Consider the following 15363-nt stretch of genomic DNA (forward strand, 5'->3'; position numbering starts at 1 on the left):
ACCATTTGTCTAAAATGTGAAAAGTTGTAAATAATCTTGAATTCAAATATCCCCTCAAAGCTCTTGTGCCGACGCCCCTGTGCAAAGGAGCTTGCGCTCCAGCACTTTCTCGCTCAACCACTCTCTTTTCGGGACATTTCTCTCAGTGTCTCTCCCGAAATCTGACAGTTGAATGAAAGGCGAAGCGGCGTCGACATCCGCCGCCTGGCAGCTTCAAATTGTAAATATTGCGAGCGGGGTTCTCGGAGCACGGATCACCCAGCCCAATGAGGCCCCCCTTCAAAAATCCTCTTCAGAGTCATATGCCCATGCAGTGCGCATGGGCGTAGAGAGCCGGACCCCCGTTTCGGGTTAACTCACTTTGAGCGAAGCGGCTGCTGTTGGCCAGCGGGCAATTCATTTGGCCAAGAAGCTTCGTGGCGTGCGGGCGTGTTGCTGACCTGGAAAATGCGCGCGTAAAACGGTGATAGATGTGTGAGAAAATTGTGGCCCGCAAAGGGGAAAATTGGCAGAGCAAACAAGCGAGTGTGTAGCGTGCCATGTGCCTGTGATTGTGAATGTGAATGAAGTGCCACGGAATCGTTGCGGAAATCGTTTGCTGGCCCATCGACTGGCCAGCCAGTGCGGGTAATTACCCTGGCTAAAACACCATCTTGGCCAGCTGAATGACCGGTGGCAGAGTGGCTTAATAAAACCCCGAACAAAAAATCCTAGAGTGAAATAGGCGGCGTGAAAAGCGTGCTTGGCTCCCACGGCGTATACGCAATCTTGCCCAGCTTAAATAACCGAAACAGGCGGCATAAACAGATTCCCTTTGGTTGTTTCCCTTATGGTTGTTAAATCAATAGCAAATAGTTCCGGGTAACTTTTGCTTTTTGGCCGACGCTCTTCCTTTGTCCTTTGCATGCGTTAATGTCCTTTTGCAACAGTCGCCTAAGTAATTGCAAATTGCGTGCCGCAAGTTTACAAGTTATTTCCTTTCCCTCGCTCTCACCCGCTCACTTTCTCCTGCTAATTCCTTTCTCCCCCCTTTTTTGGCTGCAGCAATTTGGCTAAGAGCTTGCGACGGTTGGGGGAGTTGAGGGGGCGGTTAGGTGGGTCAAAAGGCGCAGCCACACGACACCAGCAAACAGCCGCAGCCAGAGCCACAGCCACCAAGCCCAAAACCCAAACCCTACAACCAGAAACCTTCAACTACAGCCTCGAACCAACAACCCAACCAACCAGCAGCCGCAGTCAATGCGGCTAGACCAAGAGCTCCAGCGGCATCAAAATGTCTTGGCTTGGCCTGGCAGTGGGCTTAAAGGACACACATCCGTTAAGACGACAAATACCCTGGAAGGACTTCCTAAAAACCTCCTTAGCAGTCCAATAACAATGCATTTATTACAAAATCCTTGACAATGTGACTCAAAACTGCAATTTGACTGCAATTTATAAAAACACAAGAATCCCTAAACCTCCTTATTATAAATAGAGCAGATTCAGAAAACAATCAAAGAGTAGGTAGGCTTTAATAAAATGTTCCCGACTGATTCCGGAATCATTAAAGTATTTTTATATAAATTTCTAGAAAGAATCCTTTGACTTTTGACTTTACCAGTCCTAAAAAAACAGTTTCATGAAGTAAACGTACTAAAATGTTACTTAAAATATTTGCTTTATATGTTTACTTTAAAGGGCATTTAAGAATATTTTATAAAAAAGGTTAATGACGAACAGGAACCCTGTCATGTGTATAAATATAGGTTTTTTAAACAAATTTAATTGATATATCCTCCATATTGCAAACAAAGCAAACATTTTTCTGCGAACTTTGCGTTTGCTCGCTAAATCAATTTTGCGGTTTGGGCTGGAATGTTTACTGAGAAGGAAATATGATAAAATAGTCCATTTAAATTGCCCTTTTTAAAGCGGTTTAAGTTGACTTTATTTTTTTGAAAATATTGGTGTGCAGATAGATACTTTACAATTTGAATCAAGGTAGCTTTTGAATATTTAAATATTTTAAACAAGTCTTATTAAATTTGTATTTAGGAGATAACAATAACGTTAGAAACTTCCAAAGGGATTATCTTCTTAGGCCAAAATTACAATGGCTTCTTTAGATCAAAGGAAGTGTGTTTTAATCCAATTATTAAACAAAATGAAAGAAAATACAAAGGGATCGAAAAATTTGTAACCTTTGGAGGTTAGGGTATTAGGTTGTAACAATTTTAATGACAAAGCAATTTGATATCCAGCCTTCAAGGGTATGCATAACTTCGTTTTAGACCTGGGCTTAACCTTTCTCGTGTCCGCTCTATTTTTTTGCTTATCGATTTTCGACGGCTGACTGACGTCGGGACTTTGGGCCAAAACTCAAGCCGTGAGCTGGAGCCGGCTAATAATGCTCAGTAGGTCAGCGCCGCGGCAGTTTGAAGTGCGTTAGAAGCAACAGTGGCCAAAGGCGTACTGAAACGAAACCGAAAACTGGCACAGCCCCGAAAGAGACGGGAATATATGGGGCTAGACAGAGACAGAGCGAGTTATCATGAGCGAGATGGGGAGTACGAACCGCTGGCTCTACTTGAGGCGTATAAAAATAGCAGCCAGCTCACACACAAACGCAGTGGCAACTTCAAACGCGCTTGGCCTACTTTTCCGGGTAATGGGCTTGGGACGTCAACAACTGCTGCTGCTCCTGTTCCAGCTCCTCCTTCTCCGGATCCTCCGCCGGCTCCAGCTCCGGCTAAAGCTCGTCGGCTTTAGCTCCTCCTTGCCGCAAACCACTTTTCAGCACACCCGTTCACCGCAACCAAGTTAAATGAAGCACACTCACAAGAGCACAGGGAAAAAACAATTGAACAATTTAAGTTAGGATAGGTTGTCGCCAACTTAATTCTATTATTCTATGCTTAAAAAAATTGATTTTTCATCTAGTTTTAGCTTTCCCTTGTCAGATAAAGTGTTTTGAGTGGTTTTCATATAAAATCAAAGACAAATATATTATATTTTAATTATAAAGAACAAGATTAAAATAAAATTCAATTAGTCAGAGCATATATTTAAATTTCCAGAACTCAAGATACCATACATTTATAAAGGGCAGTCAAGAAAGTATATAACGAGAGACAAATATATGTACATAGTTATCATTTATTTAAGAAATTCGATTATAAAGATCGATATTTGCGTCATTTTTTTCCGTGTACTTTTGCAAATGACCAAATCCGAGGCAAAGAGTGAAGAGATGCGGTAAGGAGGGGGAGGAGCAGAAACAGGTCGAAACACAGGTTCGCAGCACAAGCGGCGTTAATCATACGCATCGTGTGCCAATCCGTGTCCAGCGAATGCAAAGTCAATCAGCGTTTAATTGACAGCTGCAGTCACTGCCAGATACGCCCAACAATGGGCCCACAACCGAGAATCGGGAGCAGAGAACCGAGAACGTAGAACGTAGAATCCAGAACCCAAAGCCGCCCAGCAAGCGGCACTCAGGAACAACAATTAAAACGACAACCCACTGAACAGGATTTGCTTTCGGTTACGCTTTTGCGACCTGCTGTTGTTACGCAGGCCATTAGTGTTCCAAAAAGTGGAGGAGAACCCCAAACGGAATCGGCTTGGAAAGTATTTTTGATAAATGATTTTAAGTGGCAGTTGACGTAACAACTGTGTGTAGAAACTATAAATGGTTGATTATAAAATAAATGTAGAACTGAAAAAAGAACACAAGTATAGTCTGTTATATAACGAAATCTTATTTCTTACCTGTGTGCTTCATTTATGAAAAAATCAACTTAGTTACAAAAATATTGTGCATTTTAATTTTAAACTATTTTATTTGTTTTTTGTACTCAAAAAAAATTCACCCTGAAGTTTAAAAATTTGAAGTCTTATAGAGACTTTTTATAAATTAAAAAAGTGTATAACTCCCAAAGATAATATGTTTTTCAATTAGGTATGTTTATTGAATGAAAGACATTTTTCTAACACTAAGAGTAATCGCCTTTGACTCTAAATTTTTTTAAATTTTTGTGGTATTATTTTAAATATTTATCTTTTCCACAAGAAAATGTAAAATTGTTTTATAACTTTAAATTGATATTTTTTTTTATTTTAAGGCGCATACATAAAGTAAAAACCTTGTTTAATATAAAAATTTTTCTGTAGTTAGAAACTAAAAGGAAAATGATTATGATGATTAAACTATTTTTCCTAGAGAAAGACTAATTGCTTTCATCGAACTTTATTGCTGAGGGGTTTTATAGAATCAACATTTTCTTTGCCTCTACCAAATTAGCTGTATTGCTTGTTTCTGACCAGAGATTGTTTTTCGGGATAAGGGAGAAAAATCGAAAACCGCAGAACAAGTTCAAGTCAGCTTAGGAGCCCCCTCTAACCCCCCTTCACCAACATTCCCCCTATTATTAGCCATATGGCTGTCAGTGATTGGTGGCAGTTGCTGCGGCTGCTCGAAACTTATCGCTCGATTGCAGATTGTTTCTCGACTGCCAAGACGGCGCCGCAAAGTATGCAGCACTAAGTAGTCGCAAGTTTTTTCCTCTTTCCTCTTCTTTTCATGGCATTTTCCAATTAGAACTGCCTTTTGGTCTGGCCAAGAGGGAGGAGAAAGTGGGGAAAGCAGGACTGGTGCCAAACATGCGTGGCACGTGAGCGGTAAAGGTAAAAACTTCTCGTTTCCCATGTGCGTGTGTGTGCATGTAAATTACAAAATCGTGCAAAAAAGGTGCCATTAAAAAGGCTGAAACAGGCAAAAAAAGGAACAACTGCCACCCAACACACAAATGGGAACTTCAAGTGAACATCGAGTTTTGCATACCCTAGCAGACCTCTTCAAAAATTAATGTGGGCATAAAAAAAAGGACTTGCAGAAGGGACATGCATGGATTTGCGAATTAAAAAGGATAAGCAAGGGTGAAGTACTTTTTCCAATATGAGTCAAATATCTGTCTTATTCTTAGAGATTTTTGGGACGTTGAGAAAACATTTATACACCAAGAGCAGGCTTAAAAAATGAAACTTCTATATAATATCATATCTTATAATAATGCAATCTGCAAGGATTGGATTGAAAAAAAAATACAAATTCACAAACAAAAAGTTTTTATTCCATGGAAATCCCTTAATTTGTTTTTTAATTATGTGTTTTTAATCATTTTTAAAGAAATTTTTACATATGTTAGTAATATATTTTAATATATACCTAGATACCTCTTGGACGTTTTAACACCTTTCAAAATGGAACTTATATATCATATCATATCTAATAATATTGCATCCTGCTAGGATTGGCTTGAAAAAGGTGTAAGGAACATCATTAACAACAAAATATTTAAAAATGTGGATTTTTTCACTAGTAATTCTTATAATACATTTGTTTTCAATTTTGCGTTATTTCTTTTGCTATTAAATTTTGTTTTACAATAAATTCGAATAAAATAAACTTTCATAAGGCCCTCTGAAATGAGAGCCTGAAACCTACTACTAACTGAAAATATGGACCATTCGATTTTTTTATACCGCCTTATTGACACTTCTTTTCTTTTTAATATCTAAACATTACAAATTATTTAGTTGAAGAACCTTAATGTAGGGTATTGGCAAAGAACGTCGAATGTTATGCCTGGCAGGGCAGCAATTTAAATTCTCGCTTCACGCCCGTGACACGCCTCAGCCCCTTTTTTTGTGTCCCCGCCTGGCATTGCGTATACGCCGCGTAGCCACATACGCACTCACTCCCGCCAGCGCTGCGTTACGTATACGCCGCCTATTCCACTCGCTGCCTTTCTGCCGTTCGCATTGCGTATCCGCCGCGTATGCCCACTCCCCCAACTGATGTGCGTGCGTGTGCTGCATAATTACAGGTGCGCTGTGCTGTTGCGGTCGTGGATGATGCGGCTGGCGTCGGCGGTGCCAGGAGCACACTTCCCGGGCCATAATTGTCGGTTGAATGACTCTCGATGCGATAGCAATAACAACAGCAAAATCAACTGCTTCGGCAGCCATAAAATTTATCACGGTGGTTCCATTTGACGCAAGAGGAGCGGGAGCAACAACGACTATAAACAATTGCCAACAGCACCACCGCTAAATTTCGGACATTGCGACATGTTAGCAAAAAAAAACACAACCCAACAAGAAGAACAGCAACAACAACTATCGTCAGCAACATTAAATAATAAACGAACAACAAAGAAAGGGAGGAGGTCATCGGAATCATCAGGATTCGCTGGGGGAAAAGATGGTTCTCAGCACCGAGTGGTCGCAGGTCGAGGTTATCGATCTGATCAACGATGGCAACGGCCTGGGCTTCATCCTCGTGGGCGGTCGCAGTACCGGTGTGGTGATCAAGGCCCTCACCCCAGGGGGCGTGGCCGAACGGGATGGGCGGCTGCAGCTGGGCGACCATCTGCTGCAGATCGGTGAGGTCAATCTGCGGGGCTTCAGCTCGGAGCAGGTGGCAACAGTTCTTCGTCAGACCGGAGCTCAGGTGCGTCTGATAGTGGCGCGGCCGGTGGAGCCGACGGCCATCGATTACCAAACGCTGGCCTGTCAGGCGCCGATTATACCAACTAAGCTCCTCTCCGACCCGGAAGAACTGTCGCGTCATCTCTTCCAGAATCCGAGTTTTGCAACAGCCGCCGCCGCCGCTGCTGCTGCTGCTGCTGCGGCAGCCGCTGCGGCTGCAGCGGCGGGCTCCACCGGTGGCGATGTCCTGGACGTGGCCAGTTTGGTGGGACTGGTGCGCGGCGGTCCGGCGGAGGGCTCGGAACTGTCCGCCGTGGAGCCCCGGCCTCAGGTGCCTCAGGTGGCCCCACTGCAACTGAGTGAACTGGGCGACCTGGCCGACTTCCCACTGCCTCCAATACCGGGCGGTGGCAACTCACTGCTCACGGACTCCAGCGCTCCAGGCCAACGACCTTGTCCGCGTCTGGATCTGGATATAGTGCCCTTCTCGATACTATCGCCACCGCCACGACCCGCCCTGCAGATGCTGCCCCTGGAGGCCCAATGGCGATCTGTGCAGGATCAGAATCACCAGCACATAGAGACTGTGATAGCCGACAGCAAGCGGAAGAAGCTGTTGGCCAACGAAGATGGTGGTAGCTCCGGTTCGGGTTCCGCTTCCGGTTCCGGTTCGCCCGACTCCTACATGGACTCCCCGGAAACGGAAACGTACGTGGTGGAGCTGCACAAGAATGTCTATGGCCTCGGCATCACGGTGGCCGGCTATGTTTGCGAGGAGGAGGATCTGTCGGGGATTTTCGTGAAGAGCATCATCGAAGGCAGTGCCGCGGAGACCAGTGGTCAGATCCAGATCAACGATCGCATTGTGGCCGTGGACGGGAGATCCCTGTCGGGGGTGACCAACCACCAGGCGGTGGAGCTGCTAAGGAACACCGACATCGAAGTCCATCTCACGCTGGAGAGATTCCTCAGAGGCAGGAAGTATGAGCACCTGCAGGTGGCCCTCACGGAGATTAAGGGCAGCTCCGCCCCCTCTGGTTTGGATAGAAATCAAGAGAAGGATCAGGATCAGGAGTCGCAACTATCTATGCCTGGCTCCCCATCGATAGCCACGCTGAGTTGGCTGCCACCCAAGTCGCTGGATGCCGATTCCATAGCCACGGAGGGCGATGAGGCTGTCGATGGGGAGGATGTGGCCGATGATGACGGCATCATGGAGCTGCCCTCCCGGGACACCGTGGAGTCGAACATGTCGCACGTGCTGGACCGCAGTGATCACAGTGGCGGAGGAGGGGGCATGACCAAGCCCAAGATCAGTCCCATAGCTCCTTTAACGAATGGCAGGAGCCTAATCCTGGCCGATGACAGTGGCAATGACACCGATGAGCAGGGTCCTCAGAATGAGGAGCCGGAAACGAAAACGGAGATGGCAAAAGCCCGCAAGTTGTCCAAGCCAGAGTCGGAGAGGTTGAAAGATGGCCTAGAGGATCTGGACGCCGATCCAGATCCCGATCCTGGCCAGCTGCGCACGCCCACGAATGAGGCACCTGTGAAGGCGGCCAGCCCGACAGCCGCCTCGCTGCGCGTGGCCTGGAAAAGTGAGTTTCCCGACAGTGAAATAATAGTTGCCGAAATAAATAAACTTTCAGGTCTAGGGATCAGCCTCGAAGGCACCGTGGACGTGGAGTGCGGCATTGAGAAGCGTCCGCATCACTATATACGCTCCATTCTGGCCGACGGGCCTGTGGGAAGGCAGGGCATTCTGCGGCCGGGGGATGAGCTCCTCCAGGTCAACGAGCACAAGCTCCAGGGATTGCGGCATATCGATGTGGTTAAGATCCTTAAGGAGTTGCCCGCCAGGGTTAAGTTGGTCTGTGCCCGTGGCACTCGCGTTCCGTCGGTCATAAATACCTCGCAAAATCCGGAAGCCTTTGAAACCCGCAGCCTTTTGCCCGGTGGCCACCAGAGTCTCCAGAATCTGCTCAGCAAGGCACAATCGGAGAGTTCGCTGTACACGTCCAGCACGGCGACTTTAACGGATGCAGGAGCAGCTGGAGGATCGGGAGGAGGAGCAGGTGGGAATGGAGCTGGAGGAGTTCGCTCCAAGTCCCTAGAGAATGTTTCCGGCTTGGCTCTGTGGAGCTGCGAAGTGACCGCCGTGGATATCGAGAAAACGGAACAGGGATTCGGTTTCTCCATACTGGACTACCAGGATCCTCTCGACTCGGAGGGCAGTGTGATCGTGATTCGCGGCCTGATACGCGGTGGTGCTGCGGAGGCAACCAATGAGATATATCCCGGGGATCGGCTGATGAGCGTCGGCGACCGGCTGCTCCAAGGCCTCGAGCTGGACGAGGCGGTGTCCATCCTGAAGGGCATGCCGCCGGGACTCACGCGGCTGGGCATCTGCCGACCCCTATCCGCCTCGGACAGCAACAGCAACAGCAACATAGCCTCGCCGCTCGGCGATTCGGCCAGCACATAGTGGCAGCCCCTCCCCGACGGCCAGCAGGAGTCGGAGATGCCACTGGAAGCGGAAACGGAAGCGAAACCGGAACCGGAGCAGGAACAGCAACTGGAGCAGTTCGAATTGTGTGAGTACCCTTTTACAACAAATTTGTAGTTAAGAAAACCTTAAATATACTACCTATATATACACCCAAAAAATATAAACCCTAACTTTACGTATTTTCAAAAATTTTAAAAATACACTTAGAAAAATTATATACTCCTATAGAAAATTGTGGATAAATTGAAAACTAACTGCGATATTCTGAAATTCAGAGCGATTATTGGGTTCCGTGTATAAACATTATCTTTAGGTATATAAACTGAAATTTGAAAATCTCTAGAAACTTTAAAAAACTTTTTTGTATCCATGCGAAGTATATTTATTTTACTTTTATTATAATTATTCCAAATGATTAAACAAAATTTTATAAATTACAGGGCAAACAAATTAAGGGTAGTAGGAAATATTTTGAATATGTATTTTACTTAGTGAAGTTATAAAATAATACAAATAAATCCAACAAATTCTAATCATGTTATAGTATTATTCCAGTTCAGTCTAGTTCAGTTTCAATCATTCAAACCAATAAAAATGTTTAGCTTTGTTTAGAAATTGATTTCTAAAATGTGCTAGAAAATTGATAGCCATCAGCAATGTTTTTTATATACAAGTAAATGTTGTTTTATACACAAGCATTTATAATATTCTTTAAACAACATCACTTTTTCACACACTAAGCGGAAGATAAACCTACGCGCATTTGATTAATTTAAAAGCAGCCAATTTAAATCACATTTAATATTGCTCAAAAGTTTTACAGATTTAGTAACATACTTCCCAGAAGGTGTTTGACTGATTGGTGTCGCAGATGTTGTCAATACTCAATATGAATGCAAAGAATACTCATTGAGTCAGCCGGAAAGCGAGTTCTTATTAAATTGCCACCTGACACACCTGGCACCAATTTCCCTTCAGAATTTTTATTTGCTTACTTCCGAATTCATGAATACCTTATTTGGGGAAGGACACCCTCCTGACATATTTGTTCTGTCACATCAGTGAGCCCCAAGTCAATTTCCTGATATACTTATTATTAAGGGTTAGCTCTTATGTATGAGATTTCCATTTTAATTGTTGCCCCTGGTAACGCCCAAAAGTCATCTTAAAAGGGTTACGCCCACCTTTTGGGTAGGAATCAGAGAATTAATGTGAATGGGCTCATTGTCAAATTGATGACCGCTTGATATGCTTTTGAAGTATTTCATTGCTCATACGCCCACAATTCTTGGTGTCTGTCTTTTTACCTTTCCCTGGAATATATATACATATCTATCTATATATAGATATATTGACCACAACCTTTACGTGTGGTTAATTTGATGACAACGTTTTGAACTTAGCGGCTGCTATCTCTTTAAATAAATAATTTGGAAGACCTTTATTTTCTATTTTTGGTTTACTAAGCTTACTGGCGAGATTTATGCCATGTTTTTAAAAATAGTAATATAAAATAAAGTATTTATGTGTGTAAAAAATATTTAGGAATAAACTTTTAAATTAATTATAAACATTTGTATAAACTCATATCAGGTATAAGGGGTAAGTATGCATATTTTCCCTTACTCTTTAATAACTTCTTACCATGTTTAAATATTAACGGCCATAATTCCTGTTATAAGCTCAGTTACACTTCTCAACTTGTTTAATTCATTAAAATTGTAATTAAACAAAGACAAAATTTCCAGGCGTTTGACATATGCTGAAAACTTTTAATACCCAACACCTAAAATTATGAGAAAGTGGGGGTGTGAAAGTGTCTACAAGGAAGCTGGGTCGAAACTTTCTCCACACCCACTTAGGAAAATCAAGTTTGGTCCACATCCGCACAGTTTAGGAGACCTTCTTCACGCATAAACAATTTATGCGTAGATATAAATACGAAACTTTGACAAGCCAAAAGCACTGCTGGACGAAGGATAAACTGAAAATTACCACTAATCTCCTGGGGTCGACATTTTCCCTTCATGTTAACCTCATAAATAGTAATTATCTTAATTGGCTCTCTCGCCGCTCTCGCATTCATAATTTACAATTTGTCTGGCCGGGCGCATTGTTTAAAAAATCATTATTTAGCAATAGTTGGTCAGCATAAATAATAAGGCAAAACGAATGCGGCTGCTGGCCTGGCCAAGACCACAGTCAGGTTGGCCGATGATTTATGCATGTGGCGATAGCGAAAAGTTCCTTTCCTCAAACTAGTTGGATGTTGTATGGTGGGAGGTTCCAGGTGCGAATCATGTGTTCTGGGAAGCGAGCAAGTGGCGGTTAAATAATAAAAGCTCGGCCAGCAATTATAAAAATGTTTGGTACGTGTGCAGAAGCCGACGGGGATATTATTTTTCAATATATACCTTTGTATATATAACTCACGGTAGCCGTATAGAGCTATATGTACCCGCGGATATTTATGCTAGTGTGTGTAAATATTTGGCTGGATAGTCGTTTGTTGTTGTTTGCCCGCTTAATTAATTGGCTATTAAAAGTGTTGAAAATTGAAAACAAAATTTAACGCCACTACAGCAGCAACAACAGCATAAAAATAGCCTGCCCTGAGGTAAAAACGGATAAATAGCTGCCATAGCAAATTGTTCGTATTAAATGAGAAATAAGAAATTACGTGTAAAGGCAGGTATTTAATACTACAAACCATATAATTATTATGTGAGAACTGTAGAAAAAAAGGGAAAGTAAATCTCGCTGAGCCAATACCCTGGTAATAATTCTCCCACAATAGGCGATTTAAAAGCCCCACAACAACCACATGGATTCCGTTGTTGGCTTTTGTTTACCATGGCGAACAAAATATTTACGCAGCCAAAATATAATAAGCTTAACAAACGGCATTTTACAAAGGTATTATTACCAAAAGTCTAGCCATGAATAGCGTTGTATAGTGCTATGCTGAAGAATGCCTTTTACTTGGGGTAATTACAAATTCCAACACTTTTCTAAAACCGCAAGCTATGGAAATACTTTAGATAATCATACCCCATTTGGGGGTATTTCTGATTTAATGAGCTGTTAAATATACCTCTTCGTTCTTCTAGCTAACAAGCAAAAATATTATATAAAATCTTGATTTTTTACATAATGTAGAAAAATAAAATATCATAAATCATTAAGAGAATGGAAGTGTGATATATGTTAAATACACCACTTCGTTCTTCTAGCTAACTAACAAAATTCATATATGTTTGTATTGATTTTGTACAAAATGTAGGAAAATAAAAAATCATAAATCATTAAGACAATGGAAGTGTAAAATATGTATGATGCCAAGTTTGGAATGAAAAAAGGCAATATTTTTCCTTGGCTGCCACAGAGAAGGCCTTCAATAACATTTTAATTAATGAGACTGGCGTCATGCCCCAGAAATTGCGAAATCATGAATTGTTTACAGTTGGCAGCTTAGCAAGCCCGATTCGCTGGCGTTGCATTTTAAATCAAATTAATGTAAACAATGGCAGGGAAGTCAGTTGGGTTGGACAGTCTGCCAATTTGCTGCAGCACTGATAATAATGGCCCAAGAACGACTGACAGAAGGCGGGGCGATTTGCATTTGTGGCGTTCCAATTTTACAAATGTAAATATGAAATATCAACATCATAATTCCACCGGCGAACATATGTGGGCGATTAATGCTGTAGCTTTTGCCTTTGTTCCACGGCACTTGCATTTGCATTTCTGTTTCAATTTGCTGATTGCCATTCCTTGAAAAGCCCTCCAAAGAAATCTGCCAAGGAATTTATAATTTATTAGGCCATTTTGTTTTCTCAAGCCAACTACTCAATGAAAATATATGTTGAAAGGCACTGATCGAAAGAAATCAAAGAAGGGATTATAATGTTAAGCCTGGAATTGCAAAACCAAATTCCATAAATAAGTACATGAAAATATTTAAATAAAACTGCTGTGATATTCATTCTCCCAAGTATGTAAATATCTGGTACATGTTACTTATACAAATAGACCCAAAGGAAAGTGTTGCATTTCCTGCATTTAGAATTTTTTGTTATTAAAATGGCTTTGGGCCTGATTGCCGGCTCTTCAAGGATATTTGCGCTTACAAGTATAACAGACTGCAAAAATAATTACGGCAGAACAAAAAACTCATTAAAACGCATTGCACACACCGCAAACACAGACATCAGTGTGTGTGTGTGTGAGTGAGTCAGCTTTCTAAATTTCCACAGCCCTGCCTGCATCCCTGCAACTCTGGCATTTCCATTTCCGTTTCCTTCGCCCAGGAGTGTCGGCCATGCATGGAAATCTATCAACGTCTGTGCCTGGAAGGCACTCTCCCAGTTTTTCAGCTGAAATGCCTTCTTTGGTGCACAGAAAACAATTAATATCGGATGGTTGTCACAGTCTTAGTTTCTTGACAATGTCTTAATTTAAAAATAAATAAACATAGAACTTGTGATTTAATTAAAAAGAGTATACTCTGAAGAACAATCAAGTATGTTCACAAGGAAGTCCAATAGTACTCCTTTTTTTGGTGCTCCTGAGTAATTGGGATTAAAATTAACAATTTTTTTTAAAGAATATTATGTTTTTTTATATTTACTATGTATCTTGGAAATGAATTTATAGTAATTAAATTGCACGAATATTTTTGGCTAAGTTATAGAAGATATATAAAGGAAATGTATTCATATTTCAACATTTTGGGACCGAAAATTAATCTATCTGTTGATCTGAGACTTAAACAAAATTCTCATGTTTATTAATATCATTATTTTGGAAATTCCAAATAATTATTAATATTAAGTATAGCTTGAACTAGTTGAGAGTCTTGAATTTCCCTCTCTGCACTCGACTGTAAGCACGTAAAGCGGGCCCTGGCACAAAAAACATTTATTTAATGCAACAATTGTGTAGATGAGGCAGCTGCCGGATCCGGGGTAGTGAAATCGAGGAACAATAACGGGGCAAGAGCACAGTACAGATAGCGGCAAGGAAGCGCAGACCCACTTCATATGTATAGTACCCCCTATACCATTCGACATCGCCCTCTTGGTTCACCCTCTTTGTAATTGTCTGTGCATGAACTTCAAGCTTACACATTGCAGCAACAGCAAGAATCACAACAGCTATGGCAACATGAAAAACAAAAACAAAAACAACAAGTTGCTGGCTTTATCTTGGCATATCGACAACAAGCTCATCATCCCGTGCTTTCTGCGTCCCCATCACTCATACGCCCCGTTTACTCAGTGCACTCTCGAATGCGTCGAGAATGAGGTTGGCATCAGTTATTTTTTTCACTGGCTACCCTGTGTTTTTTTCAGATCAGGGAAATGTTGTTCTTATGTAGCCAAATCGTAAGGGTATTATTTAACTGTCAAATATATTTTGAGGTGGTTTAAAGAATAATGAATCATGCTTATCATACTATATGTTTTATTAAAGAAATCTTTAAAAAGTTTTGACAATCTCGAAAATGTATAGATGGTAGTTTTTAGTCATAAGAAAAATACTAATTTCTCTTTTCTTTCCATTCCCCCACATATGGTTCAAATAAACGCTGATAACGAGAAGAACAAAAAATCTGCTGTCTCTGGCTTTCTGTGGGCCTTTCATTATTTCAATCTACCGGCTGTTCTCAAGTTATTTTCCTTTTTTTAGGGCCCAACACTCGAGTGAAGTGCATAAATTCATATCGAGTGCTCATCGTTCTCGCGATATTTATCTGGCCTGTCGCTTATGGCCGTTAATATGCCAGGGCCTACTTAATAAGGCCGAAAGAACGGAGGGGGGCGCTTTAAAAATACATAAAAATTAACTGCTGACGCAATTGCCAGGGGAAAAAGTCGTGGGGGAAGGAGCAAAAAGTTGGCGGTGGATGAGCTTGAACAGCCATTCCGCTGACGCACTCACTGCTCATAATTCCCATAATTGACAATGCCACTAGGCCATACCACCTCCATAGCCCCCTAAAATGTCCTTAACTTCAGCTCCGCCCCTGGGTTGCCATAAAATTTGTAGCGAGCTCAACTGGCAGCCTATAAATATTTGACGATTTGCGTTCGCTGACTCTTCAACTGATTTACTTAACTTACTTAAATACAAATTGCCGAATGCAGTTGCCATGCCCCCCGTTGGAGGCCCCTTTATAAATATGGTAAATAAATTGCGAATTCCGTGGACCTCGGAGTCCTTATTGATTTTTCTCTGACTTTGTGTTCGGTGCTCTGTGAAAAAACAAAGGGGAAACATATGTTTTCATATTTAATTACACCCATTCCACAGTGAGTGTATAAAAGGGCATGTGTGTGTGTGTAGTTAACTTGAGTGTGAGTGCGGGTGTGGGTGTA

The 15363-nt window shown here is 42.1% G+C and overlaps 1 protein-coding gene across 2 annotated transcripts in view; it reads left to right on the forward strand.

Moving 5' to 3' along the window:
• The first annotated feature begins 413 nt into the window (after positions 1-413).
• The window catches only part of LOC119557389 (patj homolog), a 31613-nt gene continuing 16663 nt past the window's right edge, over positions 414-15363 (forward strand). Inside the window, exons 1-3 of one of the 2 annotated variants that reach the window (XM_037870143.1) lie at positions 414-627; positions 5871-8072; positions 8124-9068. In XM_037870143.1, the coding sequence (XP_037726071.1) occupies positions 6248-8072; positions 8124-8959 (2661 nt within the window). In that variant the 5' untranslated portion in view covers positions 414-627; positions 5871-6247 and the 3' untranslated portion in view covers positions 8960-9068. Of the gene's footprint in view, positions 628-5870; positions 9069-15363 lie in introns of both variants that reach the window. The other variant, XM_037870137.1, reaches the window with a different exon arrangement.

Source organism: Drosophila subpulchrella, chromosome 3R (assembly GCF_014743375.2).
Source record: "Drosophila subpulchrella strain 33 F10 #4 breed RU33 chromosome 3R, RU_Dsub_v1.1 Primary Assembly, whole genome shotgun sequence".
Lineage (NCBI taxonomy): Eukaryota > Metazoa > Arthropoda > Insecta > Diptera > Drosophilidae > Drosophila > Drosophila subpulchrella.